This window comes from Recurvomyces mirabilis, assembly GCF_035927965.1.
Source record: "Recurvomyces mirabilis strain CCFEE 5264 chromosome Unknown scaffold_13, whole genome shotgun sequence".
Lineage (NCBI taxonomy): Eukaryota > Fungi > Ascomycota > Dothideomycetes > Mycosphaerellales > Teratosphaeriaceae > Recurvomyces > Recurvomyces mirabilis.
In genome coordinates, this window is record NW_027041947.1 from 505,432 (window position 1) to 532,652 (window position 27,221).

The window sequence follows — 27,221 nt, forward strand, 5'->3', positions numbered from 1 at the left end:
CTCGACTTCTCGGCTACCTATTCAAGGTTGAAGTCGGAGTCCACGTATTGACGAGACAAAGAACCATCCTCGAGCTTGCTTACCGTCAGCTACGACACCCAATTTGCGCTTTCGTTTCTTACACTCTCTCTGGAATATGTCATTCTGTGAAAGATAAGGCATGTGAATGGTAGGGGCATACTCTTGTGTTGCGACAGCTCGTCAGGAGCAAGGAGAAGATGAGAATATCGAGCTGGCTGCCTTCAGGGCTCTTATTATGTCTTGCTGGGGACACGTGGGCACGACAACACCGCAATTATGATGCTCATGACTACTATGTGGTAGAATTGCGATCAGGACAACGACCAGAAGACTTGTCACGAACACTGGATCTGCACTATGATGGACCCGTAGGCGAATTGGACAATACCCATTTCTTCCGCGCCCAAACTCGACAGGACGGTTACGATCATGTTAGAGAAGCACAAGAAGAGCTGCGATTACGGCGGCGGCGAAGAGACGTTGGCGCAGCAGAACCGCACATCCTCGACCATGTTCTCCTGAACAAGAAGCAAGACCTCTCCACTCGCTTTCCACTGGTCAAGCGTGGCGTCATACCTCCTTCGGTACGACAGAGCACTGTTGGTGATCCTACCCTCATACAAGAAGGCCTCGATATTGCGAAGACCCTGGACATCACGGATCCGATCTTCCAAGACCAGTGGCATCTCTACAACCACATCCAACCAGGCCACGACATAAACGTCACCGGAGTATGGGGGCAAGGCATCACAGGCAAGAACAGCACAGTCTGCATCGTTGATGACGGTCTAGATATGGACAGCGACGATCTCCAAGCCAACTACTTCCAGGCCGGAAGCTGGGACTTCAACGACCAAGTTCAGGATCCAAAGCCTCGGCTTAGCGATGATCATCACGGTACTCGATGCGCAGGCGAGGTAGCAGCGGCGCGGAACAATATTTGTGGTGTAGGAGTAGCTTATGATGGCAAAGTCAGCGCGTGCAGGATCTTGTCCAAAGTCATCTCTGATGCCGATGAGGCCATAGCCATGAACTACGCTTACCAGGAAAACCAAATCTACTCTTGCTCCTGGGGACCACCGGATGATGGTCAGAGTATGGAGCAGCCGGGGCTCTTAATTCGTCGCGCGATGTTGAAGGGAGTGCAAGCGGGCCGAGGAGGTCTGGGTTCGATCTACGTCTTCGCTATTGGCAATGGTGCAGCGAACGACGATAATTGCAATTTCGATGGGTACACGAACAGTATTTACTCTGTCAGTGTAGGGGGTATCGATCGCAAGGGCGCGCATCCGTACTACTCGGAGAAATGCTCGGCGCAGCTCGTGGTCACTTATTCCTCTGGCTCCGGCGATGCTATTCACACTACCGATGTGGGCAAAGACAAATGCTATACAAACCACGGTGGAACCTCGGCCGCTGGACCACTGGTCGCTGGTATCTACGGATTGATGCTGGAAGTCAACCCTAGCTTGACATGGAGGGATATACAGTGGTTGACTGTTTTGACTGCAGTGAAGATCGATCAGGAGAGTGACTGGTCGCTCAATACTGCCATCCAGAAGGACTTCAGTCATCAGTTCGGGTATGGAAAAGCGGATGCGTGGGCGCTTGTCGAGGGCGCGAGAAACTGGACGAACGTCAAGCCGCAGGCGTGGTATTATTCACCATGGATGCACGTCAAGCACCCTATCCCGCAGGGCGACCAAGGATTGACGAGCAGTTTCGAGGTCACGGCAGACATACTAAAGATGGCTAATTTGGAGCGTCTGGAGCATGTCACTGTCACGATGAATGTAGCGCATACACGCCGTGGCGACTTGTCAGCTGAGCTTCGCAGTCCTACTGGTATGGTCAGCCACATCGCGACCCACCGTCGCAACGACGATGCGAACAGCGGCTACGTCGATTGGACCTTCATGTCCGTAGCTCACTGGGGCGAACCTGGTGTTGGAACCTGGACAGTCGTCGTGAAGGACACGAGTGTCAACGAGCATTCCGGGAACTTCACGGACTGGAGGCTCAAGCTCTGGGGTGAAAGTATCGATGGTAGCAAGCAGGAGCTCCTGCCTATGCCGACCGAGACCGATGACGATGACCACGATGTCATCACCAATCCAGACGTGGCCACTACTTCCGTTGCAGTGCCAACAGAAACCGGAAAGCCAGAGGGTAATCCAGATGACCACCAACATCGACCCGTCAACGCCAAACCCACCGAATCGTCCACCGTACCTCCCAAGGAAGGAGATAAGGAAGACGACAAAGTCGATGAACCCGCCACCTCGTCCACCCCAACACCATCCGCAACTCCCAGCGCAAACACCGACCGCCTCCTCCCCCACATCTTCCCAACCTTCGGCGTGACGAAGTCAACCCAAGCCTGGATCTATGGCTCCATCACCCTCATCCTCCTCTTCCTGATCGGACTAGGAGGCTACTGGTACCATCAACGCCGCCGACGCTCGTGGCTAAACCGCGACGACTATAATTTTGAAATGGTGGATCGTCAGAATCCGGACGACGATGATGATCATGATAATGGACACGGACGTGGAGGTGCGAATGGCAATGGGAATGGTCATATGAACGGTGGGGCGAGAGGGAAGCAAGGGAAGAAGGCTGGGAGGTTGTACGATGCTTTTGCTCCTGGGAGCGACGATGAGAGTGAGGGGGATGCTTTTGGGGTGGGGAGTGATATTGAGGATGAGGGAGAGGAGGGGGAGGAAGGGAAGGGGTTGGTGGGGACGGGAAATCAGAGGTATAAGGATGATGAGCCTAGGAGGGAGGGGGTGGATGTGGGATAGGATACGATATTGTAATTCTGCTTGGGTGGCTTAGGGATGATTTGGTCCCGTGGCAGTGTGTATTCCTGTAGACCTAAGAGTTGATGCTTCTTACTGCCGCCTCCTTCACTGCGTTCTTGTACTAGTCACGTGTGAATAAAGATGCCTTGTTGCCTAACACGGGTCGATCCGGCGGCTGACTCATCGCTGTCAGCGGCTTTGTTCTTGTACAAGCTTCGTGCTTCGTACTGCATTCTTCATACAACAACTTAACAACGCACAACGCATTTGACGCTCTCTTTTAAAATACCACGACTCGTTTCGAGTACACACGAGGACGCATACGCCAGAACAGCGATTCCTCGACATAACTTATTGAAGGCACATTCCACGACAATCTACGGCATCAGGCTGGCCTAGCCGCCCAGCTCACTCTCACTACCGTGAAGAAACCTCACATCACCGCCAACATGCCTGGTAGCCACGCCGCACCACGCGCAGCTCCTCGTGGCCCAGCCGCTACGCGGCGCCGCGCCGGACTTAGAGCTGATCGCGACGGCGATGTTGCTATGGGTCTCCCCATCAAAGGCCGCGCAGGCGTCGCCAAGAGCAGCACACCCACAGGACCGCGAAAGGACTCGGCTGCACGACCAGCACGCGGCGGTATCCTTGGCGCGACAGCACAACGAGCCATCCTCCGGCAAGCGGCAGGCACGAGGGACGTTTCGATGAAGGAGGGCAGGATCAGCGTCACACGAGGAGGACTGGTGGAACTGAAGGTGTCCGGCTGGAACAAGAGCAAAGCGGCCGACAATGCCGATGGCGGGGTCAGCGCTCTCATAAAATGGCTGGAGAAGAAAGCGAGCAGCAAACTTGGATCAAGAGCCCGGAATGTGAAGATTAAGAAGGTATGTCTGCGCCAGCATGCCTATCGCCGCACCCTGTTTTGCAGCGTGCACGCCGCAGCCATGGTCAAGAGAAGGAACACATCCGGTCCGCCATCGTTAGCAGCCAATCTCAGAACGACGACCGCGATGCACTACTACCTTGGTCCACGCGTGCCCGACGCCGGCTGATCGGCTTTTTTATTGGGTTCATTATGGAAAGTTGGCGAAGAATACTAATTTTGATATATAACAGTCTCACGTTGAAGGCTCAGACCTGATCATCAAGGTGCCATCGGAGGATGCGAACGCACTGGTACGGATGAATGGTTATGGATGGGCAGGGTCTACAGTCAGCATCACGCGCACGGATGGGGCAGCTTCGGACACAGGCGGGCCACCTTCGCAGGCGGAGGCGACCAAGGCGATGTTGCGTGGTGTACTGGAGCGACGTTACGACCCAGACACCAAGTTTCTCAACCTTAGCGCCTTGGGCCAGGATGAGGAGTTGAAAAATCAGCACATGTTTGACAAGAAGTCGACAGCTAGCAAGTTCTTCCCAGCTATGATGGTCGTCTTCGACCATGCTTTCGACAAGAAGGAGGATCGAGATGCGGCAGTGACGAGTGTCTCCTTGGCAAACAACGACCTCGAGGATCTTACCGCAGTCTCGACACTCTCGCTACATCTGCCAAAGGTGCAGAATCTCGATCTCTCAAACAACAAATTCGCGAAGCTTGGCAGCCTCAACAACTGGCGCAGACGCTTTAACCACCTTCAGCACCTCATCCTGACTGGCAATCCATTCGAGCAGAACGAGCCTAGCTACCAGCAGGAAATCGTCAACTGGTACCCCACGCTCCGCCAACTCAACGGGATACAAGTACGCACGGAGGAAGAGATCGCGAAGAAGGCTACGATGATGCCCGATCTACCCTTTCCGATCCGTAGCGCGCTCTTCAATGATGAAGGCGGCATTGCGGAGAACTTCATCCGCACATTCTTCACCGGCTTCGACACTGATCGCGCGACTCTGGCAAACTACTACTACGACAACGACTCTGAGTTTTCCTACGCTGTCAATACCTCCGCGCCTCGCGATCCAAACGCAGCCGATAAGGCTGAGACTGGTAATTGGGAAGCATACCTCAAACACAGTCGCAATCTTAAGAAGATTTCGCAACTTCCTGCGAGACAGAGCAGGAAATCTCGTGGTGCACAGGCCGTGGCCGAGGTCTTTGCGGGAATGCCAGCTACCAAGCATCCAGATCTTGCGGCTGAGGCGAGGAAGTGGATCGTCGAGGCTAAAATGGTTCCTGGTGTGCCTGACGTTAGTGGTGCCTCGCCTGGTGGTGTTGATGGGTTCCTCATCACCATTCATGGCGAATTCGACGAGCAGGACATCGCATCTGGTCAGGCAAAGAAGAAGCGGAGTTTCGACCGCACCTTCATCATCGGGCCCGGTGGTCCCGCCACTGTGCGTGTCGTGAGCGACCTGCTTACTATCCGCAGCTACGGCGGCACTCAAGCCTTCGAGCCCGACAACTTCGAGGGCTACAACATGGATCCACAACAACAACAAGTCCCGGATGCAGCTGCACCTGGTCTCCCTGCGGGGCTAGACGTGGCACAAGCGGAACAGATGGTTGCGCAGCTTATGCAGCAGACGAATATGACGCTGCAGTATGCTAAGGATTGTCTGGAGCAGGTGGCGTGGAACTATCCCATGGCGCTGCAGGCTTTTGAGAGTGTGAAGGGGAATTTGCCGCCTGAGGCGTTTGGGTCTGCTTTGCCTGCTTAGTCTGCAGGTGATGGGATCCAGAGGTATTATCAGGTTGGGAAGGGAAGACGCTGTGTGGAAGCGAAGGGGTGGTGATTCAGGCGTCGTGGATGGGACGTAGGACGGGGAGTGCTTGAGTAGGTAGATTGTGATGCTCTTAGCGATGGCGCTGGTCAGATCAGGTTGGGGGGCAAACACGTTATTGCTGCTTTTCACGCATTAAGATATCAAATTGCAGCTATGATCTCCTCCTTAGCAGATCGCACAAAATGCTCGCCATTGATATGGTGGCTTGAGCTTCACAAACAGCGTCAGCTTTTCCTCTACCTTCTTCTTGCATAGCAACCCAATTATCCCATTCGTGATGTGGTGACACATACTAAACCTCGACAACAAGCTTGGCAGCATCCGAAATCGGCAAGGCCACGCCCTGCAGCGCAATGAGTGTCTTTAATGTCTTAATCTACACCTAGTTTGATACCAACATATATAAAAACCAATTGCAAACCTTTGTCGCCTGGATATGAGTTCCAAAAGGCGCTACATCGCCCATTACAGCTTCCACGACACGAGACAAGTCCCATGAGCTGCACACCTTGAAGTGCCTTCAGGAGGCCCTGATCTACTGGAGTCACCATGACCACTTTCACAATATCTCCTGCGACATCTGAACTGGATCTGCAGAATATCAAGAAGCTGTTCGAGGCGTACGCACAGTCACTGGGCATCGATCTCACATTCCAAGACTTCGCCAGGGAACTTGAGGGCTTACCTGGCAAGTACTCGCCACCTAACGGTGCTCTACTCCTCGCACGTAGCAACGAGACTGCAGAATCAATAGGCTGTGTGGCTCTCCGACCACTTCCTGCGACTCAAACCTCGGCAACAACACACGAAGCAACGAATGTGTACGATTCGCTTGCGACTAGATCTCGATCGACCATCAGCGAAATGAAACGTCTCTACGTGTCTCCTGCAGGCCGAGGGACAGGTGTGGGTAAAGCTCTTGCTGTTCGCGTTGTGCAGGAAGCCAAGGATCTGGGCTTCGAGGCCATCAGGCTGGATACGCTACCCTCTATGGAGGCCGCAAGAGCGCTGTATAGGGCGTTGGGGTTTCGGGAGATCGAGGCCTACTATGAGACGCCGCTTGAGGGCACGATATTCTTGGAGCTGACGCTGAGGTAGTCGAGTAGGGCGGTGGACGGCACTACTCTCACAGGGCGCACAGCTACTGATGCTGAACATGGAAATGCGCATAGCGTACCACTGCATCTTTACATGTTGATGCCCGCAAATCTTTGGTCGACTCATATAGAGCGATTTTACTCAGCATCTATGGGACATACAGGGGCGGTATCGCCAACTTGAATACCGCCACGCTTCTTCTCGTTCGTGTCGTGGTACGGCAACTTCCACCCCCCTTCATTCTGAGGAACACCTAGCCATAATCTCATCAAATGCCTTCGTACCCTCTCCCTGCCTCTGTCATCGACGGAGCCTGGTGGGTAGTCTTTATACGCTGTCCTAGCGTGGAAGACATGAGGGTTGCAGAGGAGTTGGATGTCACCGGGATCGAGAATCATATGCAGCGCAAGGCTCGTACATGTCTCCTCGAGGATTTGTAGTGCGTGCAATTGCCTCTCGCTAACTGGTGGGATCTGTGCGTTCGAGCCTTCGCTGAAGCGTAGAAGGGACGTGACGTTGTTGGGGTCGAAGCGGCACCATACTCGTGGTTCGCCTGCAGAGTCATTCTCCATGAACATGATTGCGGAGCGGTAGTACGGTTCTTGGCCTTCCGAGACCTCGCCTTTGCGGTCAAAGTACCAGTTTGGAGTGACCAAGGTTTCGATGACGTCTGGATGTGTGCGTTGCAGAGTATTGAATACGTGGTGGGTAGAGACGATATCACTTTCACCACCTTCGAGAGCTTTGGCTATGCACAGGAGACCTACTAGATCTGCTCCATCCGTGTGAAAGAATTGCCTGTAACGGATCAGCATCATGTTCGAAGAAAGTCGCCTCGAGACAGAGATAGTAAGACAGACTTTGCATTCGTCCGGTATATTCTAACTTTATCCTTTTGTGTAGGATCTTCACCAAGATCTTTCACATGGCCCAAGATATGACCTCGACCATTTTGGCTGGTAAAATGACCAAAATACGTCCCAAAGCCAAGATATGCAGCCGCGGATTTATGTAGACCCCAGTCCTCGACAGGTACGCCCTTGAACAAGATGAAGCCTTTCCCATTCAGAACCTCATTCCTGACGGTGTTGAAGAACGGCCCAAGAGTTGGCAAGGGAAACTGCTCCCTCGAGATACCTGTCAATGGTTTATCAGAGGCCAAAAAGTCGTCCGCGGCCTTTGAGAGTTCGGCTATCTCGTCATCCGAGAAGACATTAGTCCAGCGTTCCGGATGATCCCGATAGTCCTCTGCTTGCCAGACCGTTGGTCCAGTAATCTGCTGCGGGAAGTTCTTGTACGGCCTCAAGAGTTCGTAGTTTGGAGCATGTTGACCAGAAGTCTTAAAGCCATCTGGAAATATGGCCTTGCTAACGCTGCCGGACGTGTGAGATACTTCTGAGGTTGTTTCGGTAAGTGCGGGAGCCATTGTGCGAAATATGTATATTGGTCGAGCAGGTAAGAGAGAAGTAGGAGATGCCGTGTGAGGTACTTGCCTGGTTGCCGAGCTCGGGAGGAGGCCGAGCTATAGCGTGCTCATATCCAGCCGACTTTCGCCCGAAATATCACCGGCTGAATTTCGGGCCTCAAGCCTTCACAGGCCTCAAATGCTATACCTTACAGCTGTCAGACAAGATTGATCAGGATTGAGAAGAGCGAGATAGAGTACAGTGTCGCCGGGATGGGATGGATCACGATCGTCGCCACGAATAAGAGCAGGCCCTGAACGGCCCAAGGGGCCACACGGCGACTGATTGTTTGACTAGCTTGGAGGTGCTCGCCACGAATTCGAAGTCTTTGGGAGGATGCGCAAGCCAGACCAGGCGGTATGAACAATCGTTGCGGTGCTTTCGAAAATGCTGATATTAAAGAGTCGAGATTCATGGTATAGTAACCAGTGCGACCGAAACGGGAATATCGTGTGTAGTCCAGTTGAGTTAATACTACTCCGTGTGCCATGTGCGTAGGGATCTCGTGTTTGGGCACTAGGCAGCAAACGAGGTTTGAGTACTTTTGGCGGTCCACTCCCCGCAGAATCATCCGATGGCTACTTGGCTTCGTAGGCATACTCTTGAGCAAAAAGCGCCTTTTCTGTGACACATGCTGTCGAAACTGTGAGGAGTTCGGTGTCGATCGACCAGGTATGCAGGATCATGGCGAATAGTTGGCTCAATCCGAGGTCTGAGAAGCCAATATTATCTCTGAAGTTCGAATATGGACAGGATCAGTGGAGAGGCCACCGCCATTCCCAATTGGTGGTTAGGGTTCAGGTCTCGCAGCGGTCATGCACAGGGCTTGTCACATGATTAGTGGCACATTTGGTATCGAGCACGTGTCCGTAGCCATGGTGCGGCTGTTGACACGGACACTGACCCTGCCACTGCCACTGACTCTGATGTCGATGGCGTGAGTAGTGTGCATCAGTGGGCCTTCGATCCTTCGATGCATCGTTCCATGACATTGCCACTTACGTGTCAAGAGCCGGTCCTCCCACGCTAATCCCGTTCAGCTGCGCACGAGCGCATGGTTGCTGCAAGCCTTCGTCTACGTACCTTTGCACAAAAGCTTTCGAGGGGGCGGAATCATCATTGCTGTCCAGGACAAGAAGGTGTTAGAGAGAGCGGTCGAGGATGGACCGGGAGGACCTTGCACCGATCCGCTCTGTGAAGCTCAAGCTAACGTAAGGCGCTAAAGCAAGCACTAACGTAGCGTCTAACGCCTAATCCTTTCAGCCACCTGTGTTGATCCACCCTCCAGTACCACCACACCCGCTCGCTGGCAGCACATTGTTCACCTGCGTGTCTAGCGCCAGCTGGCATTCAATGTCACTTACCTGACTATCTACCTTATCTCCACGCCGCAGGCAAACATCAATTCGCAGAGCGCCGAGATCCGACAAGGAGACACCCTTTAACGGCACAGCACGATTGCATTCGCTCCGAGACTGTGCACTAGTGCTTTGAGAGTGGACAAACGCAGGGTTGCACGAGCAGCAGTCTGACGAGCGATACCCTCCGTCCTGGCGAACTCGATGTGGAAGAGACAATTCAGTACCAACGGCGACAATGGTTATGGAGACGACGGGTATGGCTATGGCTCCGGCTACGACGGCTATGAGAGCTGGTGGTGGACTCCTGTAAGCACACATTAATCAACGAAGCATGTGACTCTTGGCTGACTTCTATGACCGCAGGCTGGCATGGCAGTCCGCTACGTGATCGTCGCATTGCTTTTTGCTAGTGTCTTATTGTTCTTCGTCGGCGGCTACTATCATGCGCGCCGCCGTTTACGCAAGGGGCTCCCACCACTCCGATATCATCGATGGTTGGTACGACAGCATATTCTGAACTCACAACAGCAGTACGGACGCCACCAAAACCCACCAAACGCATACCAGATGGAAAATTACGCACCCCCACCTCCTGCGTACAACCACGCCGAAATGCCGCCACCGGTTTATCAGCCTCCGCAAGGTGCGAGCAAGATCATGGCGGATCAAAGCTACGTGCACGTGCAGCCTCTGCCGCCAGTCCCTACGCAAGAAGAGGGTGAGAGTAGTGGGAGACCGCCGGTGCCTCGCCATTGAGGATTGCATACTTGAGATGGTGCGCAAGATTGGACATTGTGGATGCATAGCGACGATCATTATGGCGTTTGTGCTTTGGCCGGATGATTGGTGCAGGGATTGCTCAAGAACTCTGCAGCATCTTGGACTGGCGGTTCGTTCGTTTCGCTACTCTGCATACGAGCCGCCTTGCGACAGCCGATCGTGCATATGGCGATTACTACTTCACCTCGTAGCGGTATGTAGAAACTGAAATTGGTGGACATTATGTTGATCATCATCGGCTTGCAAGTCTGTACTTCCTCTACCAGATCGAGAAGGATGACCGGAATGCTCCTTCCCATTCTGTAAAGAACGTCCGATCATGCAATGCAAAGCATTGACACATTGTGGCCGTTGCACATTGAAAAGAAGCATTATGTATGCTTGTCATGAGCTAACGCAGGTACATCGCCCCGACCTAGTACAGACAGACATCTCATTCACACGTCGCCAGCATATTGTTGACGACACTAACGAGTGATCTGTTCTCCATCGCAGCAGCCACACGCTCCTTGTCGCCTAGCTGCTTATTGACTTCGTCTGCAGTCTTTGATGTGCCCTCCTTGATACGGACATCTATCCTAAACCGTGGAGGCAATGCATTGACAAGTCGAACCTTGACCCCAAGCCCAATGACAGTGGTAAGAGAACACGCCGAGGTAGTAGGCGTTACCAACACCGTGACAGTGCTAATGCGTGATCGTGGGGAGGTGGGCCGTACAATCTTGATGTCGTCAAGCGTCACCACCCCAAGCGAGCCGAGGGACAGAGGATGCTCGGGGTCCGAGATGGTGGAAATGAGATCGTAGACTTCCTGCTCATCAATCTCTTCGCGCTCCTCGTCTGACGAGACGTCTGACAGTGCCTCAGGCGGGGATGGCGCATCCGCCAGGCTCGGATATGCAGGTGCTAAGGCATCGAATATTCCAGGCCGCTTCGCCGTTGGCGCAGACCTGCGGCGGGATGGCAAATCCGACGGGTTGATGATTGTGGGATTTGCGTTATCCTTGTCGGCCTCCATGGTGCGTGGGCTTGGGCGATCAGCGAGTGGCTTGCCACCTGATTATATAACAAAGCCGCCTGATATGGGAGGCAGAGACGAGTAGCTGCAAGTGATGTGCGCCGCCGACTTGGTCCGTGTGGCGATACTGGGCAGACTGACGTGAGCTTGGGTTTCAAGACGTTGTGTGGTTGCAACGTCGGCAGACTACTGAACCTTGGTGGAGCCGAAGAGTGCAGCAAAGTTTGCACACTAGCGGCATCCCTGCCCCGCCGTCCGCTCACATCCCAGTCTGACACCAGCGACACCAGGAACAGACGAACCAAGATGCAGGGGAATGGCGTCGCCGAAAGTAAAGGCAAATGGACGATAGAAGGCGGCGGCTCTCGCATGACGTGGCCAGGTGTCGCCCAAGTCCCACGCGCTTACACGTTGCCTTGTGTGAGAAAGGATCTTGACAAATGCCCGCCATTTGGCATGTGATCCGAAACCAAAAGCTAACGTCCCGAGGTGCCCTACAGTACCTTGCAGTTCTTCTCATCGAAACCCTCTGCATAGCGCCACTTCCTTCGCGGTTCTGCTTGTCGTACTCTCGGAAGATCGCCAGGCCGGTCTGTGGGGTGTTGGCACTGTTGGCGTAACCTCGCGAATGGGTTCGAAGGAGTGCTTGCGCTGCACGTACCCACCCACCTCCTATGCGCGCGGACTGACAGCAAGGATGCTTGTATCATTCTCCTATGCTTGCCATCCCACGCCGCAATAACGCCCATAGCTCAGTCAGCAGTACGTCGGCAGGCCCGGCTTAAGGCTCTAAAACTCTGTTCATCTATAGACGACGTCTCTAAAGGCAAGCCCGTCCCTAGCTTCTATCTGGCATCGTCTCCGGAAAGCGCCCACTGGATATGGACGGCGTCGCATCGGTTCCGCCTACAGCGGCCCACACCAAGCAGTATGTCTTCGTCGATGAATACAACAGGCATAAGCGGCTCAAGGTCATGCGCGCCTGCGATGGCTGTCGGAAACGCAAGATCAAGTGCGATGGTGCTCTCCAAAACGGACCATGGCCCTGTGGAGCTTGTACCCGACTAAAGCTCAAATGTGCTCCACCAACACTGGATCCGGACGAGGACCAGGACGGCTTGTCAGCGACAAGTGGTCAAGGAGTGTTCTCTGCGCAACCTATCTCTTTCAGCAACAATAACCATGTACCTCCTCTGTTGCAGTCTCCAAACGGCCTACCAGTACCCAGTACTGTCCCTGAGTGGGCCGCCAATGTGGCAGCACCACCAGTTCTGACGCCGCCTTCGCTCGCTCAGCCATCTAGCACAGGCACACACTATTACGGCCAAGCACCACCGCATCTCAATGGACGATATCCTAGCGACGAGTATTTCTCCTCATCGAACGGAGGAGCATCGCAATTTCGGCCTGCTCCCAATCTTTTCCGCACTCAGACAGAGACTTCAGGTAGCTCTGGTGGCGATCCACAGGAGGTCGACGCCACTGTCAAGGAGCTTTCCGAGCACATGGGCGACCTATCAATTGACGTGACCAGTGCAGCACCATACATTGCCAACGAGAAGAGATCATTGGCGGAAACGCCGGCGGTCGATGAAAGTGATGTTACCCTACCCGCCTCAGTCGGCACTGATTCGACAATAAGGATTCCACCTGAAATGATGCCGTGCGAGGAGCGAGCTCTGGAATACTTTGGCTACTATTTCAACTATGTTCATCCTTACGTGCCCGTGCTCAACCGGCAAGCATTCTATGAACAATGGAGATCGGCTCGGCATACGATCTCACCACTTCTACTAGAGGGCTTATTCGCCTGCGTTGCACGGTATCTCGAAGAGCCAATTGAGCTTCGAACATGGCTTGCGCTTGCATCGAGACATGAAGAGGGTTTCAAAGACGTGCCACGTCTAAGCACTATTCAAGCAATGATCCTACTCACGAAAGCAAGAGAGTTCGTGCCCATCAGAGGCTACTACTATCGATCGTGGATGGCTGTCAAATATATGACATCCATGGCATTCGACGTTGGGCTGCATGAGCACTTCGACCAGCACCGTTCTGGAAAGCCTTGTCGGTATGCGAATACCGACTGCACAATACGCACTCGTATATGGCAGGTCCTGTTTCAACTAGAGTCCACAATAGGTGCTCCACAAGGCAGGACTGACTTTGCTGTCGAGCTTGGTACCGTTGAGTTCGATGTCCCTGCCGTGGCAAACAACATGGACAGTTTCGAATACCAGACCTCTCGAAGGTACATGTACATGACGCAAACGTTCAGATTGATCAAGATTACGAACAACACCTGGCGGAGGACGCGCCGGATGAAGCCAGACTGGGCGCTCGACCCAGCTTTCATACAACACAATGACTACCTGCAAGCCTGGCCAAGCTCCCTCCCATCTGATATGCAGGTTAACTATCCTGACGACGGGAGTCCGCCTTGGATCGGCAACGATCACTTTAAGGCTTATGTGCACATCTACTATCATCTAGTAATCGTCATGCATTATAGACCGCAGTTGCAGGCACTACTCCAGAACCGCGATCAGGCTTTCAGAGGACATATTGAGATCTGCTTAAACGCTGCCATAAAGATGTGTCGACTGCAGGAAGCGCTCATCAGAGATTTTGGCTTGCATGGCTTGACATTCATGTTACGAGGCGTGGGCTTCACAATTTACTGCGTTCTCACATGTGCTATGCTGCATCTTGTAGGTCTGGTCGTGCCCTCAAAGCCGACAAAAGCTGACATTCTCTAGGCTGCAGTGACCTCCCCAGATCCGGACTTACATGGTAAAGCACGCATCTACTTTACACGACACATGCGTGTGCTGGAGCAATGCATCATCTCCGCAACACCAGAGATCCGGACACAGATAAATAACTTGCGAGAAGCCTTTAGCGCAGACACGAGCAAGCCTTTTGAGCTGAAAGCTTCGTTGGGCGTGCGGAGTCCAGTAGCCGAGAGTCAATCTACACCTCCAGGTATGCATTCGATGCAGCAGCATGCAGTGTTGTCACAATCAGCAGGATGGCAACATCTGCAAGATGACGTATCGTCAAGGACTATCAGTCCAGCCAGCGAATACTCGCAACCATTCGATCCTGCACACGGCCAGAATATACCTGCACATCCTACAGGTCCTTATAGCAGTGCAGGCTACCAGATGGCGCCGCAAGTGTCCTACGCCACGAACGCTGTACACCAGGTCACCTCCGCACCTCAAACAGGCTACGCACTCGAACCAGTCATCAGCAACGAGCAACAGCCCGTCTGGGATCCCTCAGGCATCTTCCAGCAATGGAACTCAGCTTTCGGTGGCGCACAACCACAGCCGCAGCCGTCGCCGCAGAATGTCCAGGCTCCGGATCCTAGGATGGCTATGACTTCTGCAGCAGGCCTGCCACAGAACCCTTCTCCAACGAGTCACCCATCAACATATACGTCTCAACCATTACCGCCCAATGGCACCAGCGCGGTGTTGCCGGAACAGACTTTGCCGGCCATGCCGACCGTGACACCCGTCATGTGGCAAGATGCTTTCACCACTGCTTTCGTGTCTGGCCATGGACATAAGAGATATCGGCAGGAAGACGCTGGATACTACGACCAATATGCCAAGCGAAGAGGCTGATGGGTTCATCCCATGGCTGTCACCAGTCAGACAATACCTCGCTCGTCTCTCTAAAGCCTACATCTCGAGTCAAGGGTTCGCACTTTCCTCGTTGATCCGCACGTAGCTTGCCAGGAACAGAACTCCGCAGAATTCGATGGTCTCGCCGTCGTTCCGAGGAGCAGAATCGTTTGAGGTTAGGGCCGGCAGTTTAGGTTGTCGTCTCGGATTGCCCTTCCTGCGCCGCGAACGGTCGAAGCAGTATCAGAAACGGTGAATAGTGTCCGGATGAGTAAAATGATGGACTGGCAACGGAGGATAGCGCCTTCTTAAGCAATCTCGGCCATCCTTCTTGTCACAAATAGATACATCGGCCAACCTGCACTACACGGCTTGGTGATCCGTCTTGAAGCCCGCACTTCGGCGTCTGTGTCGATCATTTGCCTCTTGCGTCCTCATCTTGCAGCATGTTTGCGGGGTCAAGTTGCCGGCGGAGGATTTCTGGGGAGGATCAGCATCATCTGTTGCCAACCTACCACCACCAACACAACATCCGTCAATCACCGATGCCCTTGCGGTCGGTCTGTTCGTTGCAATGATGTGCCGCTGCACGAGGTTTCCACGAGGCTAGCGAGAAAACATGATGCGCATATTGCTTGGCAATGTAAGATATGATACTTTGAAATGCAGTCTTCTTTGGTTTGTCTACTTTCCGCATTCCCTTAGCCATAAAGCCGTTTCACCATGAGGCTCTTCAGGAGATCTGCTGGTCCAGCAGATGACATATCACCGGTCGACAACACAGTATCTGGCTATGATAACGAGAAGACCACCGACGTCCTACACGCAGAGAATGCATCAACCACAGGGCCAAGTCACAAATGGAAGGTCTCCAAGTCTGGCGATGGCGATGTTGCCATGGCTCTGTTCAACTCTCCTGACGAAATTCATGAGCCAGTCGACCCGGCGGAAGAGAGTAGGGTCGTGCGAAAGATAGATCTTATGATCCTGCCTTATCTGGCCGTCTGCTACGTACGTGGCACTGCTGGCGAATTTGTGTCTAGAAGCAAGCATCGCCAGCTCCAAACAAGGAGTTGATCGTTGGTCTACAGTCTGTTCTGCTGGTGATGTTTGCTTCTACTGCTAGCGCACGCTACTTTTGTGAACTGAGGAACGAGCTGACCCGACGAAGGCGTTCTTCTACATCGATAAAACAACACTATCCTATGCCGCGATCTTCGGCATCCGCGATGATCTCAAGCTGGTCGGGACGGAGTACAATTGGCTGTCGAGTATCTTCTACTTCGGCTTTCTAGCTTGGGTGAGTTCCTGTGGTGTGGAGAAACGTTGATGGGCGTAAACTGATATAGCACATCCGGTAGGCAATTCCGACGAATCTCTTAATGCAGCGCTTGCCTGTCGGACGATATCTGTCGGTCATCCCATGATTGTAACGGAAAGACTCAAGGGCTAATTTAGTTACAGCGGCTTCAACATCTTTCTATGGGGTGTCTTCCTGATGATGCAAGCTGCAGCCAAGAATTTTGCAGGACTGGCCACTCTACGGGCCTTTGCGGGAGCTGCAGAAGCATGTAGTGATCCATCCTTTGTGAGTGCAATAGAGCGAAGCCATGGTCATTCTCCTGTAGCATGATACTGATCAGAATTGCAGATGTTGATAACTTCAATGTGGTATACACGCCGCCAGCAACCCGTCCGCATGGGCCTGTGGTACACTGCGAACGGGTTCGGTATTGCTCTTGGTGGCCTCCTTGGCTTCGGCATCGGTCACATCCGTGGTGCTCTTGCGTCCTGGAAATACGAGTTCTTGATTATCGGAGCTTTGTGTTGCATATGGGGTATTGTCATGTACATCTTTCTGCCCGATTCGCCTATCACGGCCAAGGGACTGTCAATGAGAGAGAGGCGTATCGCCGTTGAAAGACTGAGAGAGAATCAAACCGGTGTTGAGAATAAGTATGTCACGTCCTTCCCTACGGCATGCGCAGAAGAATGGAGGTACTGATTGTCTTCCAGGCACTTTAAGTGGTATCAGGTCCGAGAGCTATTCATGGACATCAAGCTGTACCTTTTCTTCCTGTTGGGAGTTGTTGGGAACGTCCCGAATGGCGGCATCAGTAATTTTGGCACCATCATCATCAAAGGTATACTATTCGCCTCTCGTCCATGAGAATCACACTAACAAATGCAGGCTTCGGCTTCAGTACACTGGTCACCACGCTCATGCAGATACCGTACGGCCTTATCATCGCCATCTCGATCCTGAGCTGTGTCTTTCTCAACGACTACATGTCCAGGAAAGGCCGACAGACTCGATGCTGGTTCATCTTGCTGTACCTTTGCCCCAACATCGCCGGAGCATTCGGGTTGCGCTTTCTCGCAGCCGACAACAAGGCCGGACGTCTGGTGTCCTACTATCTGACTGGTCCTTATAATGCTGCTTTCGTCATGATATTGTCCATGACGACTGCAAATACAGCAGGTCATAGCAAGAAAGTGGTCCAGAATGCCTGCTTATTCCTTGGCTATTGCACGGGCAATATCATCGGTCCCTTCTTCTACAAGACTGAACAAGCACCGGAGTATCCACTCGGGATCTGGAGTATGATCGTGTCGCATCTCATCGAGGTTGTTCTGGTCCTCGTACTACGCTTCCACCTGGCGAGGGAGAATAAGCGACGCGACAAGATCCAGAGCCAGATGGAAGGCGGTCTAGAAGGAAGAGATCTCGACGCTACTGCCTTTAGTGATATGACTGGTGAGTACATTGCCAGTGCAGATGATGAACTGTGCTAACATGCTGAGCAGATCGCGAGAACCTAAACTTCCGTTACATATATTGAGTAGACCGGTATGGTCCCTAATGGGCAGTATGTTTCAGGGAGTGAGCAAGCAGTCCAGTACAGTTCACATGCACCACATTCCAAGAGCTGTCAGCCATCGTTAAATGAGTCCCGATGTATGAATTTCGTGTGATAGTGTCTCGTCGTTCCAGCCAATCGCGTAGCGTCATGCAAGTGAAAGGAAGGCGCGACAATGCGACTTCATGTTTTTGAACTGCACTTCATCTCAATCTTATTCATCTTCTCCTTCTCTGATAACCGACCACGTTACATCCCTTCACCGCGGCGGATTGGCCTTCTCATTGACAGGCAGAGCGCATGATTATCCTTGCCGTCTTGACAATATCCCGTGCCACTTATACTATTCGTGGCTTCAGGGGCCAGACCGGAGCATCATGACCCCACGTCCATCATCCCCAACCTCCTTACTATGGGCACATCAGATCAAGCGCGAAAACGGCCACATTCTCGAACGAATTCGAAAATTGGAGCACGACAATGTCCAACAAGACCAACGACTGAAGGGAGCAGAGCAGGCCGCCATGTCTCAGGCTAGCGAAGATATTGCTAAAATTACCGAGCAAGTTAGTGCCATCGACCCGGTAGCCATCAAGCAGCAGCTGTCAGACATCGAGAACGATGTAGCGACTAGACTCGAGGACGTACAGGCTGAAAGCGAAGCGACAATGCTGAAAATGGCAAGTCTAGAGCAAGACGAAATGCTGACCGAGCAGGCAAGAAGGAAGGCTGCCGACAGGGAGACAGCCTTACTCAAGCGCGTGGCAGAAGTAGAAGCAGGCCTGCAGAGGTATCGAAGCTCACTCGATCAAGTCGGGAGGCGAATTGATGAGCATTCGATTTCGAAAATTGCAGATCAGCTTGCTGGTCTAACGAAACAAGTGACGAAGGAAGGCTCGCAGATGAAGTTGCTGGAAGAGAGCATTGCTGCACTTGAGACTGCTAACATCGAGCTGGTCAAGGCGAACGACGGACTTGCCGAGCAGATCAAGGAGCTCTCATTCCTGCCCATATCAGTGGTTGCCACTGCGCGTCCAGTCACCGGCTCGAAGAAGCGCGAGGTGGCAGAGACTGATGCAAATGCGGAGGACGGATCTACCGCCGCTCATCCACCTCGCAAGAGGCGAAAGAAGTCTCACAAGTGGTCTGGTGGTGGCGCTGACAAGGATATCATTGATCAGGCCGCTGCCATGATCATCAAGCCCCCAGCCCGGCCGTTAGTATCACCTCGGACCACCCTTGGGCAGCCTGCTGTGAAGCCTTCGGCCAAAGCTGTGAGAAAACCGCAGCTAGTGAGAAACAGCGAGCAGCCAACGTCGTTCAGCAAGAGGGCTGCACCAACTCCAAAACCCGAACCTCCTCCCAGGAAGAAACCTGGGCCGAAGCCGAAACCGAAGACAGCAATCGCACCCGTCATTGCTCCTCCAATCGCACCAAAGAAGCCTGTTGCTGGTAAAGCTACATCAAAGCCTGCAGCGAGCCCGGAACGCTTCTTCGAGGGCCAGGCCGACAAGCCTATCTTGCGAGCAGGCAAGGGATGGGTGGAATATGCGGTGACTCCAGAGCAGAGTGAGCGCGAATCACAGGAGTTGTAAGCCCGTGTACGTTCACCTATCGCACAGAGTGAAGACTGACTTGTTACAGTAGTCAGATCGTTGATATTACCAGTGGCAGACCACGCAGATCGCTGCCGGCACAACGAGATTCTATGGCAGGTCCAGCGCCGCAGAAGCCTGATCGCAGTGTCAGGAAGTCGGCTGGCGCTGCAATCAAGCAGGAAACTACGGTCAGCGACGACACAGGTATCTTGACCTCGCCAGGAGCTACAACGGCGCCTGTGTCCTTACTTCCACAGCAGCCAGCACGCCGGCGTGTGATTCCGCAAAAGGACGACGGATCACTACTTCAACAATTCAGCGCATGCTTCTTACCATGAGCTTCCAAGGTCCCCACCAGCGTGTATGGAGTTCGAACAACTTCACCATGTTCACCATGTTCAAAAGCACAAGAGGCGCTAAACGCAGAGCATTGCGCATGAATTTGAATTGACGTTACACATTATCCTATGCTTATCCATAGCTAGGGTCGAGAATGCTAGACATTGCTGTACGTTATGCTACTATCCAGCTCCACCTCATCCGAAGCACTCACTGCGCAGCTCCCGCACCTTCCTGCGCCTGAGCCTGCGCCTGCGCCTTCTCCATCTCCTTAACAAACTTCTCCCAGATCAAAATATTGCCCTCAAAGAACGCAATATTCGCCTCCGCCAGCCCCCCAAGTGTATCCCTGAACTCATGGGCCTTGATCCTCTCAAAATCACCCACTTCTTTCATAGTCTCACTATCGAACGCCTGACTCGTCTTCCTCGCGGCCTCGACCTCGGTCGTGAGCCGACTGATCTGCACCTCGAGCTTCCTCTGCCGCTCCCGACGCGATTGCTCATGATCTACACCCCTCACGTCCTCTATCTTCTGCCGCAAGAATCCCGACGCGCCCATACTGCCATGCGAAGCAAGCGTGTCGCGCTCTTGCGCAGCTTTGTTCAGGTACTCGGTCAGCCCCTCGAAATCGAGCTGTTTCTGTTCGCGAGTCTTGAGGAGGGATTTGATGCTCTTGATGTAGGCTTCCATGTCGTGCAAAGAGCTAAGGTAGTCTTGATCGGTATGCTCTTTCAAATCTCGCCAGCCTCCACTCGTTTCGTGCACGCTTGCGGCGAATTTGGTGAGTTCGTCTTGGACGCCTGGTTCGAGGGCGGCGAGTTTCTGGAATTGGACGGCGAGGTCGGCGTAGTCGGCTTCGAGGTCGCCTTCCCGCTTCGCTACTCGTGCGACGGTTTTGCTGACGGTGCCTAGATCGTCGTCGAGTTTGTTCGCCCGCTCGCCGACGTCTTGGAACTTCTTGTCGGTCTTGTGGGGCTTGGTGAAGGCGTTGAGGAAGCTGTCGGTCCAGGTTTCTAGCACGGAGCCGCTGCCGCTTTCGCTGCCGGACATGCCGCGTGTCGATCTGCCTTTCATTACGCCGTTCCAGTCTATGGATTCGAGGAAGAGAGTGAGGATTGCTGCTCGCCGGAGCACAGGATGGAGTGTCAGGCGTTTAAGGAATCGTGATAGTGAGAATGCTCTCCTGTTGATGAAGTCCGAGCCGAAGCGATCACCGCGTACGTAGCTGAGTTGCTGCTTGTCGGGTATTGGAGGAATGGCGCATTGCGGGTACTCTCGCCCGAGCATCTTGTGGAGGAAGTCGAAGTCTTTGAAGCGGCGCCGTACTGAGGAGTGCGTGGACTGGTAGGATTTGAAGTCTGTGTCGGTTGTGACCAGGTATGTGATGTAGGTGTTTTGTGTACCTTCGCCCTCCTTCTGGGGTTTCGTGACCTGGCAGTTGAGGGATCCCTCCAAGCCAGGGCCGGCCAGATCTACCGCATCGGCGTTGGGTCCAGCTTGCGGCCAGTCCTGGTCATACTCGTGGTTGCCTGGCCCTTCCATTTCTGCTTCTTCACTATGCTGTGCCTGCCTAATCGATCTTCCAGACGTCCGCCTCCTCTCCTTGCGCCTGAGCCCAGTCTGGTCGATGTGATATCCGTTGGTGGCCTCTCTACTGCCGTCAAGCTGAGGAAGTTCGTCGTCACCAAGATCCTCAAAGTCGGAGGCTGCCACGTCTTCCGCCTCGGGCTCGGCGTGCTGCGATGTTATGTCCACCAGCGAACTGTCAGAGAAGATGGAATTGGCGTCTTCAGCTTCCTCGGCAACTGTGTGAGTCTGTGGGTTATGTGAGGTGAATGTGGGTGGGGCTTGATGTTGCACATCCCACACGAATTGGCTTCCCAGAAGCTCATCATCGCTCGGACCTCCAGCTCCAGCTCCACCTGCCATGATTCTCCGACCGTTGCGCCTTGCTCTCAATTGGCTACCTCTCTGCTGGTTCTGCCTTTTGCATGCAATGAAATGTTTGAACACGTACCTTTGAGAGTATTCGCTCACGCAGCGACGCTTCCGTATCTCCGTTTTGACATTAGATGTGTGCCATGGTGGAGGTTGATTATACATGTTGATTTATACGACTTGGTACTTGCCATTCGTCAATGTGGACATAAGTGACACCTACGTCATTGAAGGCTCTAAACAACTCGATACTTTGACAGATTCATACCGCGAGATGCAAAGGAAATGCTGTCTATCCGGTGTTCTTGGTACGACACCGAAACGTGCTCTCGTTGTTCGTTCAGGTACGACGATCCAGGGATATCGCATTGCCATGAGTAAGCTCGTAAAATCATCTGAGATCCCTGTCCGCCACGCTTCCTTCACCGGATCCATCATGACGGGCACGGAAGCGAGGCCTTCCGTAGCCTAGTTTACTACGACTAGCCACCCAAGTTCAGCTGGCTTGTTTGACCATATAGTCAATGATGTGGACGTAATCTGACACAAAACATTCACTACACTCCGTTCCTTGAACTCGTTCCGCTGGTTCTGGCCGTCGACTTCCCACCATGGCAGACTATTTCACCGCCACCCGGCTCTCCTGGGCAGTGGGCATAGTCCTCGTCACCCTCGTCGGCCGCTTCCTCCAAAGATTACACAAGCAACGAGGTATGGTCAAAGGCCTGCCTGGCCCACCGCACAGCTACATCTGGGGTCACCTTCGTGCGTTCGATTATGTCCTGCGGAAGCAGCCCAAGCGAGCCGCGCCACAAACTTTCGCTATCTTCCTCAAAGAAGAATATAACCTGCCTGATGTATTCTACGTCGACGTCTGGCCCATGGGAGACCCAATTCTGATGATCTTCGACACGGATGTCATGGCTGAGATCACGGTCAAGAACAGCTTGCCAAAGCATATCGAAGTGGACAAGTTCTTGCAGAATTTCGGTGGTCCTGGAAATCTTGTCAGCAGTGAAGGCGCACTATGGAAGTATGTTAAATAAAATTCAATACATTGTACTGTTGTCGAGATACTGACCAGGTGCAAAAGGAAGTGGCGAAGTGCTTTCAATCCAGGCTTCTCCGCAGCACATCTTATGAGCCTGGTGCCAGTCATGCTGGATGAAGGCCAAATATTTGTTGACATCCTCAAGAAGCGTGTGAGGAACAATGAGGTATTCCGTGTGGAGCGCGACACCACTCGACTCACCGTAGACATTATTGGCAAAGTCGTCTTGGACGTAGATCTCGCCTCACAGAAAGGCTACAACGAGCTGGTCGATGCATTCATGCAGCAAGTCAGGTGGCAGCGAGTCGGTGTGCAGTTCAATCCCATTGAAATAATAGACTGGCCTCTACGCGACGCTGTTCAGACGTACTACAATTGGAAGATGGATCGCTACATCGGTAATGCTATCGACAGACGTTTCGCCAGCAGAGAGGGTAGAGGCAAGTCAAAGGCTGTGATTGATCTCGCCCTTGAAGCGTACCTTAAAGAGGTCAAAGGCGCCACTGGTGAAGTGGACTTGAGCAAGGTCAAAGGGATAGATCCCGAGTTCCGCAAGGCTGCAGTCAACAACATGAAGACCTTTGTCTTCGCTGGACATGATACGACAAGTTCGACATTGTGCTACGCCTACTACTATCTGTCGAAGTACCCGGACTGTCTGGCGAAGATCCGCAAGGAACATGATGATGTGTTCGGCCCCGACCCCAGCGCTGTCACCGAACAATTGCGAGAGGATCCAAGACTCTTGAACAGGCTCGAGTATACTCTCGCCGTCATGCGAGAGGTTCTACGTATGCAGCCACCCGCATCTACGATCCGTGCGGGTATCAAGGGCTTCTTCGTGCACGATCCGAAGACAGGAGAGGCGATGCCAACCGATGGATTCATGCTGTGGCCCGTTGACGTCGGTCTGCATCGCCATAGCAGATACTGGCCCGAACCCAACGAGTTCCGACCTGAACGACACCTCCATTCGACATCCGCGCATGGTGAGAAGCAAGATGACTCCGCCAATTTCGCTTCGAATCCAGCGTGGGTAGCTTTCTCAAAGGGTATCAGAAACTGCATCGGGCAGGAACTGGCTGTTATTGAGACCAAGGTTATCTTGGCCATGACTATCAGGACGTTCGACTTTCATGCGGCTTTCGATGAGCTGGATAAGCTGAAGGATGATGGGAGTGGGTATCCTAGTGATTCTCAGGGGATTCAGGAGCAATTTGGCGACGAAGCGTATCAGATTCAATTGGGTACGGCGAAACCGAGAGAAGGGATGCCGTGCAGGGTTAGCTTGAGGTCGTGAGTGGTAGCGACAGGATCTTAAGATCTTAAAGACTCGTGCAGGACGTATGTCGCCATTAGAAACAAGTGGGCATGATGTACGAGCAGCTTTGGTGAAGTCTGAACTGGTGTGCTGCACCTAAGTACGTGTCTGATCCTCAACGCCGCGTCCACCGCGCATCATACGCATCTTGCATACCACCCGCATCTTCCGGGTCGTACGGGCAAGCATTTCGTCCCGATCGCGCCATGTGAAGATTGCGCTACACTCGAAACAGCAGGTGCCAACGCTAGCGCAGCGTCGGACAGAGCAAGCTTTCAGCGGCTGGAGCTTGAGCCGAACCATAATTTCATTTCCGTCTCCAGGTTTTCCCACCACCCAGCAACCAATGCAGGCTTGGTCTTGACATGCTTCTAGGTTACGAGCGCACCACACCACAAGCGGCATCATGCCCGCCGTCGGTAGCGCCGACCAAGATCAGCGTACGTCACGTCAGGATGGAAGAGCACGCGACCGAGGCTTATCAAGTCTTTTGCCGTCAAGTGTATCGCTAGTTTTCCTGCTACGACCATTGAGGAAGCTCCTACACGAGCCAAGGTGAAGTCAAGGTACTGATACGAGCGGGGGACTATGCAAGATATGGAGATGATAGACCGAACCACCGTACCTTGCATGAACCATTGAGTAAGTGGCCTTCTACCAGGTTATATGATTCACCTTTCTCACTTGCTTCAAGCCCCAGGACCTTCGTCAACCTTGGACAACTGCTTTGTTTGAGCTCATCCCACCTCCAACTATGGGTAAATTATTGCCTTTGATCGCCTCTGCGCTGCCAGCGTATGCTGTTGTTCATGAGAGCTTGAATGCTTTGCCCTTTGGATGGAGCCCCTCGCCTGTGAGCGTTCCTGACAGTACACAGCTTGACCTGTCCGTGGCATTGTAAGCAAATCCCTCACTTCGTACTCAGTGAGTCAAAACTGAACAGGAGATAGGCAATACCAGAATCTCAACACACTCGAAGCCAAGCTCGCCTTTGTGTCGACTCCTGGTAGCCCGGGCTATGGCAAGTACATCGATCTCGACCAACAGAATGCCATTTTTGGAGCGAACCAACAGTCCGAGAACGGTGTAATGTCGTGGCTTCAGGGCGCTGGCATTTCTGGCGCCTCAAGTGAGGGTGGAGTGGTGAGCTTTTCCACTACTGTGGGTCAGGCGAACGAACTTCTTAACACGACGTTCGGTCTATACACAAATGGTGCAATGACTAAGCTGCGCACGATGGAGTATTCGGTGCCTGACCACCTCGGGGATGCCGTCGACCTCATAACCCCAACCACTTTCTTCGGGACCACGAAGTCCCAGCGAGCGATCCCAGTGACCGAGACTGCTGCTGAGACCGTGCCATCGAAGAGACAAGAGGATCCCAGCTGTCAGACAACGATCACGATTCCAATCTCAAAGAACAGGACGAAAGCATATAGTGTGCTTACCCCCACTTGTCTGAAGGAGCTGTACAACATTGGTGACTATAAGGTCGATGTCAACTCTGGAAGCACTATTGCCTTCGGTAGCTTTCTGAACGAATCAGCTAGCTACTCTGATCTCGCCATCTTTGAGCAGCTGTTCAACATTCCTAGCCAGAACTTTACTGTCAAGGCATTGATTAACGGAGGTGTAGACAACCAGGATCCTAATACTGGTATGTGGAATGCACCGGTCGACGGTTTCTGGCGAGCATGAGCTGACATTGATCCAACAGAACTCGATGGCGAAGCAAATCTTGATGTTCAAAACATCATAGGTTTAGTGGACGGCCTCCCGGTCTTCGAGTACATCACCGGCGGCCTTGCACCCATCGTTCCTGACCTTCTAGAGCCCAATCAAAGTGTGGCTAGTAATGAGCCTTATCTTGAATACTACAACTATTTGTTGTCCCAACCCAACAGCAATCTGCCATATGTCATCTCGAACAGCTATGGTGACCACGAGAACACCGTACCTGAGCGCTACGCCAAGCGTGTCTGCAACCAGATCGGTATGATGGGCCTCCGAGGGCGCACGATCCTCGAGTCTAGTGGAGATGAAGGCGTAGGAGCTGTTTGTCGGGACAATGCGGACTCGATGCAGCCGCAGTTTACACCACAGTTCCCAGGCACATGTCCATATGTGACCGCTATAGGCGGAACACAGCTTGTCAACCCTGAGCAAGCGTGGAACGCGTCCAGTGGTGGCTTCTCTTTCTACTTCCCGACAGCTTGGTATCAGAAAGCCGCGGTCAATACCTATCTGAACGATTACATTAGCCCGGGAACGAAGCAATACTACTCGAGCAACAACTACACCGACTTTGCTGGCAGAGGCTTCCCAGACATCAGTGCGCACAGTCTGTATCCCGATTACCTGACCGTGATCGGTGGCATCCCGCAGCCCAATGGCGGTACTTCTGCTGCCTCACCCGTCGTTGCTGCCATCATAGCACTTCTCAACGATGCTAGATTCCGGGCTGGTCAACCTGCTCTTGGCTTCGTGAACCCACTCCTGTACAGCAAGGCAGCCGGCACATCGGCAATCAATGACATCACGCTTGGTGGTGCGGTGGGCTGCGCTGGTGTCGATCTCCAGAATGGTCTCGTCATCCAAGGTGCTGGTATTATCCCTTACGCCTCGTGGAACGCCACTGTTGGATGGGACCCTGTGAGTGGTCCGCCGTTCAATGCTTCGATAATTGTCTTGCTAACGTGTGCTTGTTAGGTCACTGGTCTTGGTACTCCCAACTTCCAGAACCTCAAGAACCTTGTGCTGTCAGTGGGTGGACAGAAAGGTGGTTATGGCAACGCTCCATGGGGTGGACCATGGGGCAGCAACCCAGGCAACTGGGGCGCCAACGGTGGCGGATGGTAGACGGCTTCTCACGTCTCCCCGTAGCTGCTCCAAACCGGGTGAATGAAGGTATGGTAATGCTGTCAGTGCCCAAGAGGGCCGAGTAGCTCACTAATCCAAATAATGATACAATGCTTGCTTTGAGACGACATTGCTATGCTCAATGCATGTCCAATGTCACTCTCCATGCAATTGCACTCATGACTACTGGCCATTCGTACTGATTGTTTCACATGTGGTCACATGTCGCTCACTCACCTACGCCGGCCTTGCAAGGAATAGCGCAATTGATTGGTTGCCACTGCCTCAATCATTCACCTCAAGATGACACTAACCTTTACGACGACATCTCCTTCTGC

At 53.1% G+C, this 27,221-nt stretch overlaps 13 protein-coding genes across 13 annotated transcripts; 10 read left to right on the forward strand and 3 right to left on the reverse strand.

Annotated features, from left to right (window-relative positions):
- Nucleotides 1-218: 218 nt before the first annotated feature.
- KEX2 (pheromone processing endoprotease) lies at nt 219-2,825 on the forward strand (the record flags this gene model as incomplete). The annotated part of the gene is made up of 1 exon (XM_064838222.1): nt 219-2,825. One exon carries the CDS (start codon nt 219-221, stop codon nt 2,823-2,825), a length of 2,607 nt encoding a protein of 868 aa, XP_064694307.1.
- A 449-nt stretch (nt 2,826-3,274) lies between these two features.
- Nucleotides 3,275-5,489, forward strand: MEX67 (nuclear mRNA export, poly(A)+RNA binding protein; the record flags this gene model as incomplete). The annotated part of the gene is made up of 2 exons (XM_064838223.1): nt 3,275-3,712; nt 3,945-5,489. The coding sequence occupies 2 exons, from the start codon at nt 3,275-3,277 to the stop codon at nt 5,487-5,489; spliced, it is 1,983 nt and encodes a 660-aa protein (XP_064694308.1).
- Nucleotides 5,490-6,104: 615 nt separating this feature from the next.
- Nucleotides 6,105-6,653, forward strand: LTS14_005526 (uncharacterized protein; the record flags this gene model as incomplete). The annotated part of the gene is made up of 2 exons (XM_064838224.1): nt 6,105-6,376; nt 6,398-6,653. 2 exons carry the CDS (start codon nt 6,105-6,107, stop codon nt 6,651-6,653), a joined length of 528 nt encoding a protein of 175 aa, XP_064694309.1.
- A 137-nt stretch (nt 6,654-6,790) lies between these two features.
- Nucleotides 6,791-8,079, reverse strand: LTS14_005527 (uncharacterized protein; the record flags this gene model as incomplete). Its single annotated transcript, XM_064838225.1, has 2 exons — nt 6,791-7,451; nt 7,514-8,079. The coding sequence occupies 2 exons, from the start codon at nt 8,077-8,079 to the stop codon at nt 6,791-6,793; spliced, it is 1,227 nt and encodes a 408-aa protein (XP_064694310.1).
- Nucleotides 8,080-9,681: 1,602 nt separating this feature from the next.
- Nucleotides 9,682-10,236, forward strand: LTS14_005528 (uncharacterized protein; the record flags this gene model as incomplete). The annotated part of the gene is made up of 2 exons (XM_064838226.1): nt 9,682-9,786; nt 9,844-10,236. 2 exons carry the CDS (start codon nt 9,682-9,684, stop codon nt 10,234-10,236), a joined length of 498 nt encoding a protein of 165 aa, XP_064694311.1.
- A 457-nt stretch (nt 10,237-10,693) lies between these two features.
- Nucleotides 10,694-11,278, reverse strand: LTS14_005529 (uncharacterized protein; the record flags this gene model as incomplete). Its single annotated transcript, XM_064838227.1, has 1 exon — nt 10,694-11,278. One exon carries the CDS (start codon nt 11,276-11,278, stop codon nt 10,694-10,696), a length of 585 nt encoding a protein of 194 aa, XP_064694312.1.
- Nucleotides 11,279-12,159: 881 nt separating this feature from the next.
- Nucleotides 12,160-14,913, forward strand: LTS14_005530 (uncharacterized protein; the record flags this gene model as incomplete). The annotated part of the gene is made up of 2 exons (XM_064838228.1): nt 12,160-13,989; nt 14,038-14,913. 2 exons carry the CDS (start codon nt 12,160-12,162, stop codon nt 14,911-14,913), a joined length of 2,706 nt encoding a protein of 901 aa, XP_064694313.1.
- A 723-nt stretch (nt 14,914-15,636) lies between these two features.
- Nucleotides 15,637-16,243, forward strand: LTS14_005531 (uncharacterized protein; the record flags this gene model as incomplete). Its single annotated transcript, XM_064838229.1, has 2 exons — nt 15,637-15,924; nt 16,085-16,243. 2 exons carry the CDS (start codon nt 15,637-15,639, stop codon nt 16,241-16,243), a joined length of 447 nt encoding a protein of 148 aa, XP_064694314.1.
- Nucleotides 16,244-16,612: 369 nt separating this feature from the next.
- On the forward strand, nt 16,613-17,756 carry LTS14_005532 (uncharacterized protein; the record flags this gene model as incomplete). Its single annotated transcript, XM_064838230.1, has 4 exons — nt 16,613-16,869; nt 16,930-17,057; nt 17,105-17,671; nt 17,722-17,756. The coding sequence occupies 4 exons, from the start codon at nt 16,613-16,615 to the stop codon at nt 17,754-17,756; spliced, it is 987 nt and encodes a 328-aa protein (XP_064694315.1).
- A 395-nt stretch (nt 17,757-18,151) lies between these two features.
- On the forward strand, nt 18,152-19,710 carry LTS14_005533 (uncharacterized protein; the record flags this gene model as incomplete). Its single annotated transcript, XM_064838231.1, has 2 exons — nt 18,152-19,365; nt 19,419-19,710. The coding sequence occupies 2 exons, from the start codon at nt 18,152-18,154 to the stop codon at nt 19,708-19,710; spliced, it is 1,506 nt and encodes a 501-aa protein (XP_064694316.1).
- A 211-nt stretch (nt 19,711-19,921) lies between these two features.
- On the reverse strand, nt 19,922-21,817 carry SNX4 (intercellular trafficking and secretion; the record flags this gene model as incomplete). Its single annotated transcript, XM_064838232.1, has 2 exons — nt 19,922-21,698; nt 21,732-21,817. The coding sequence occupies 2 exons, from the start codon at nt 21,815-21,817 to the stop codon at nt 19,922-19,924; spliced, it is 1,863 nt and encodes a 620-aa protein (XP_064694317.1).
- A 446-nt stretch (nt 21,818-22,263) lies between these two features.
- LTS14_005535 (uncharacterized protein) lies at nt 22,264-24,003 on the forward strand (the record flags this gene model as incomplete). The annotated part of the gene is made up of 2 exons (XM_064838233.1): nt 22,264-22,685; nt 22,746-24,003. 2 exons carry the CDS (start codon nt 22,264-22,266, stop codon nt 24,001-24,003), a joined length of 1,680 nt encoding a protein of 559 aa, XP_064694318.1.
- A 775-nt stretch (nt 24,004-24,778) lies between these two features.
- LTS14_005536 (uncharacterized protein) lies at nt 24,779-26,883 on the forward strand (the record flags this gene model as incomplete). The annotated part of the gene is made up of 4 exons (XM_064838234.1): nt 24,779-24,921; nt 24,975-25,681; nt 25,742-26,676; nt 26,734-26,883. 4 exons carry the CDS (start codon nt 24,779-24,781, stop codon nt 26,881-26,883), a joined length of 1,935 nt encoding a protein of 644 aa, XP_064694319.1.
- Nucleotides 26,884-27,221: the final 338 nt, after the last annotated feature.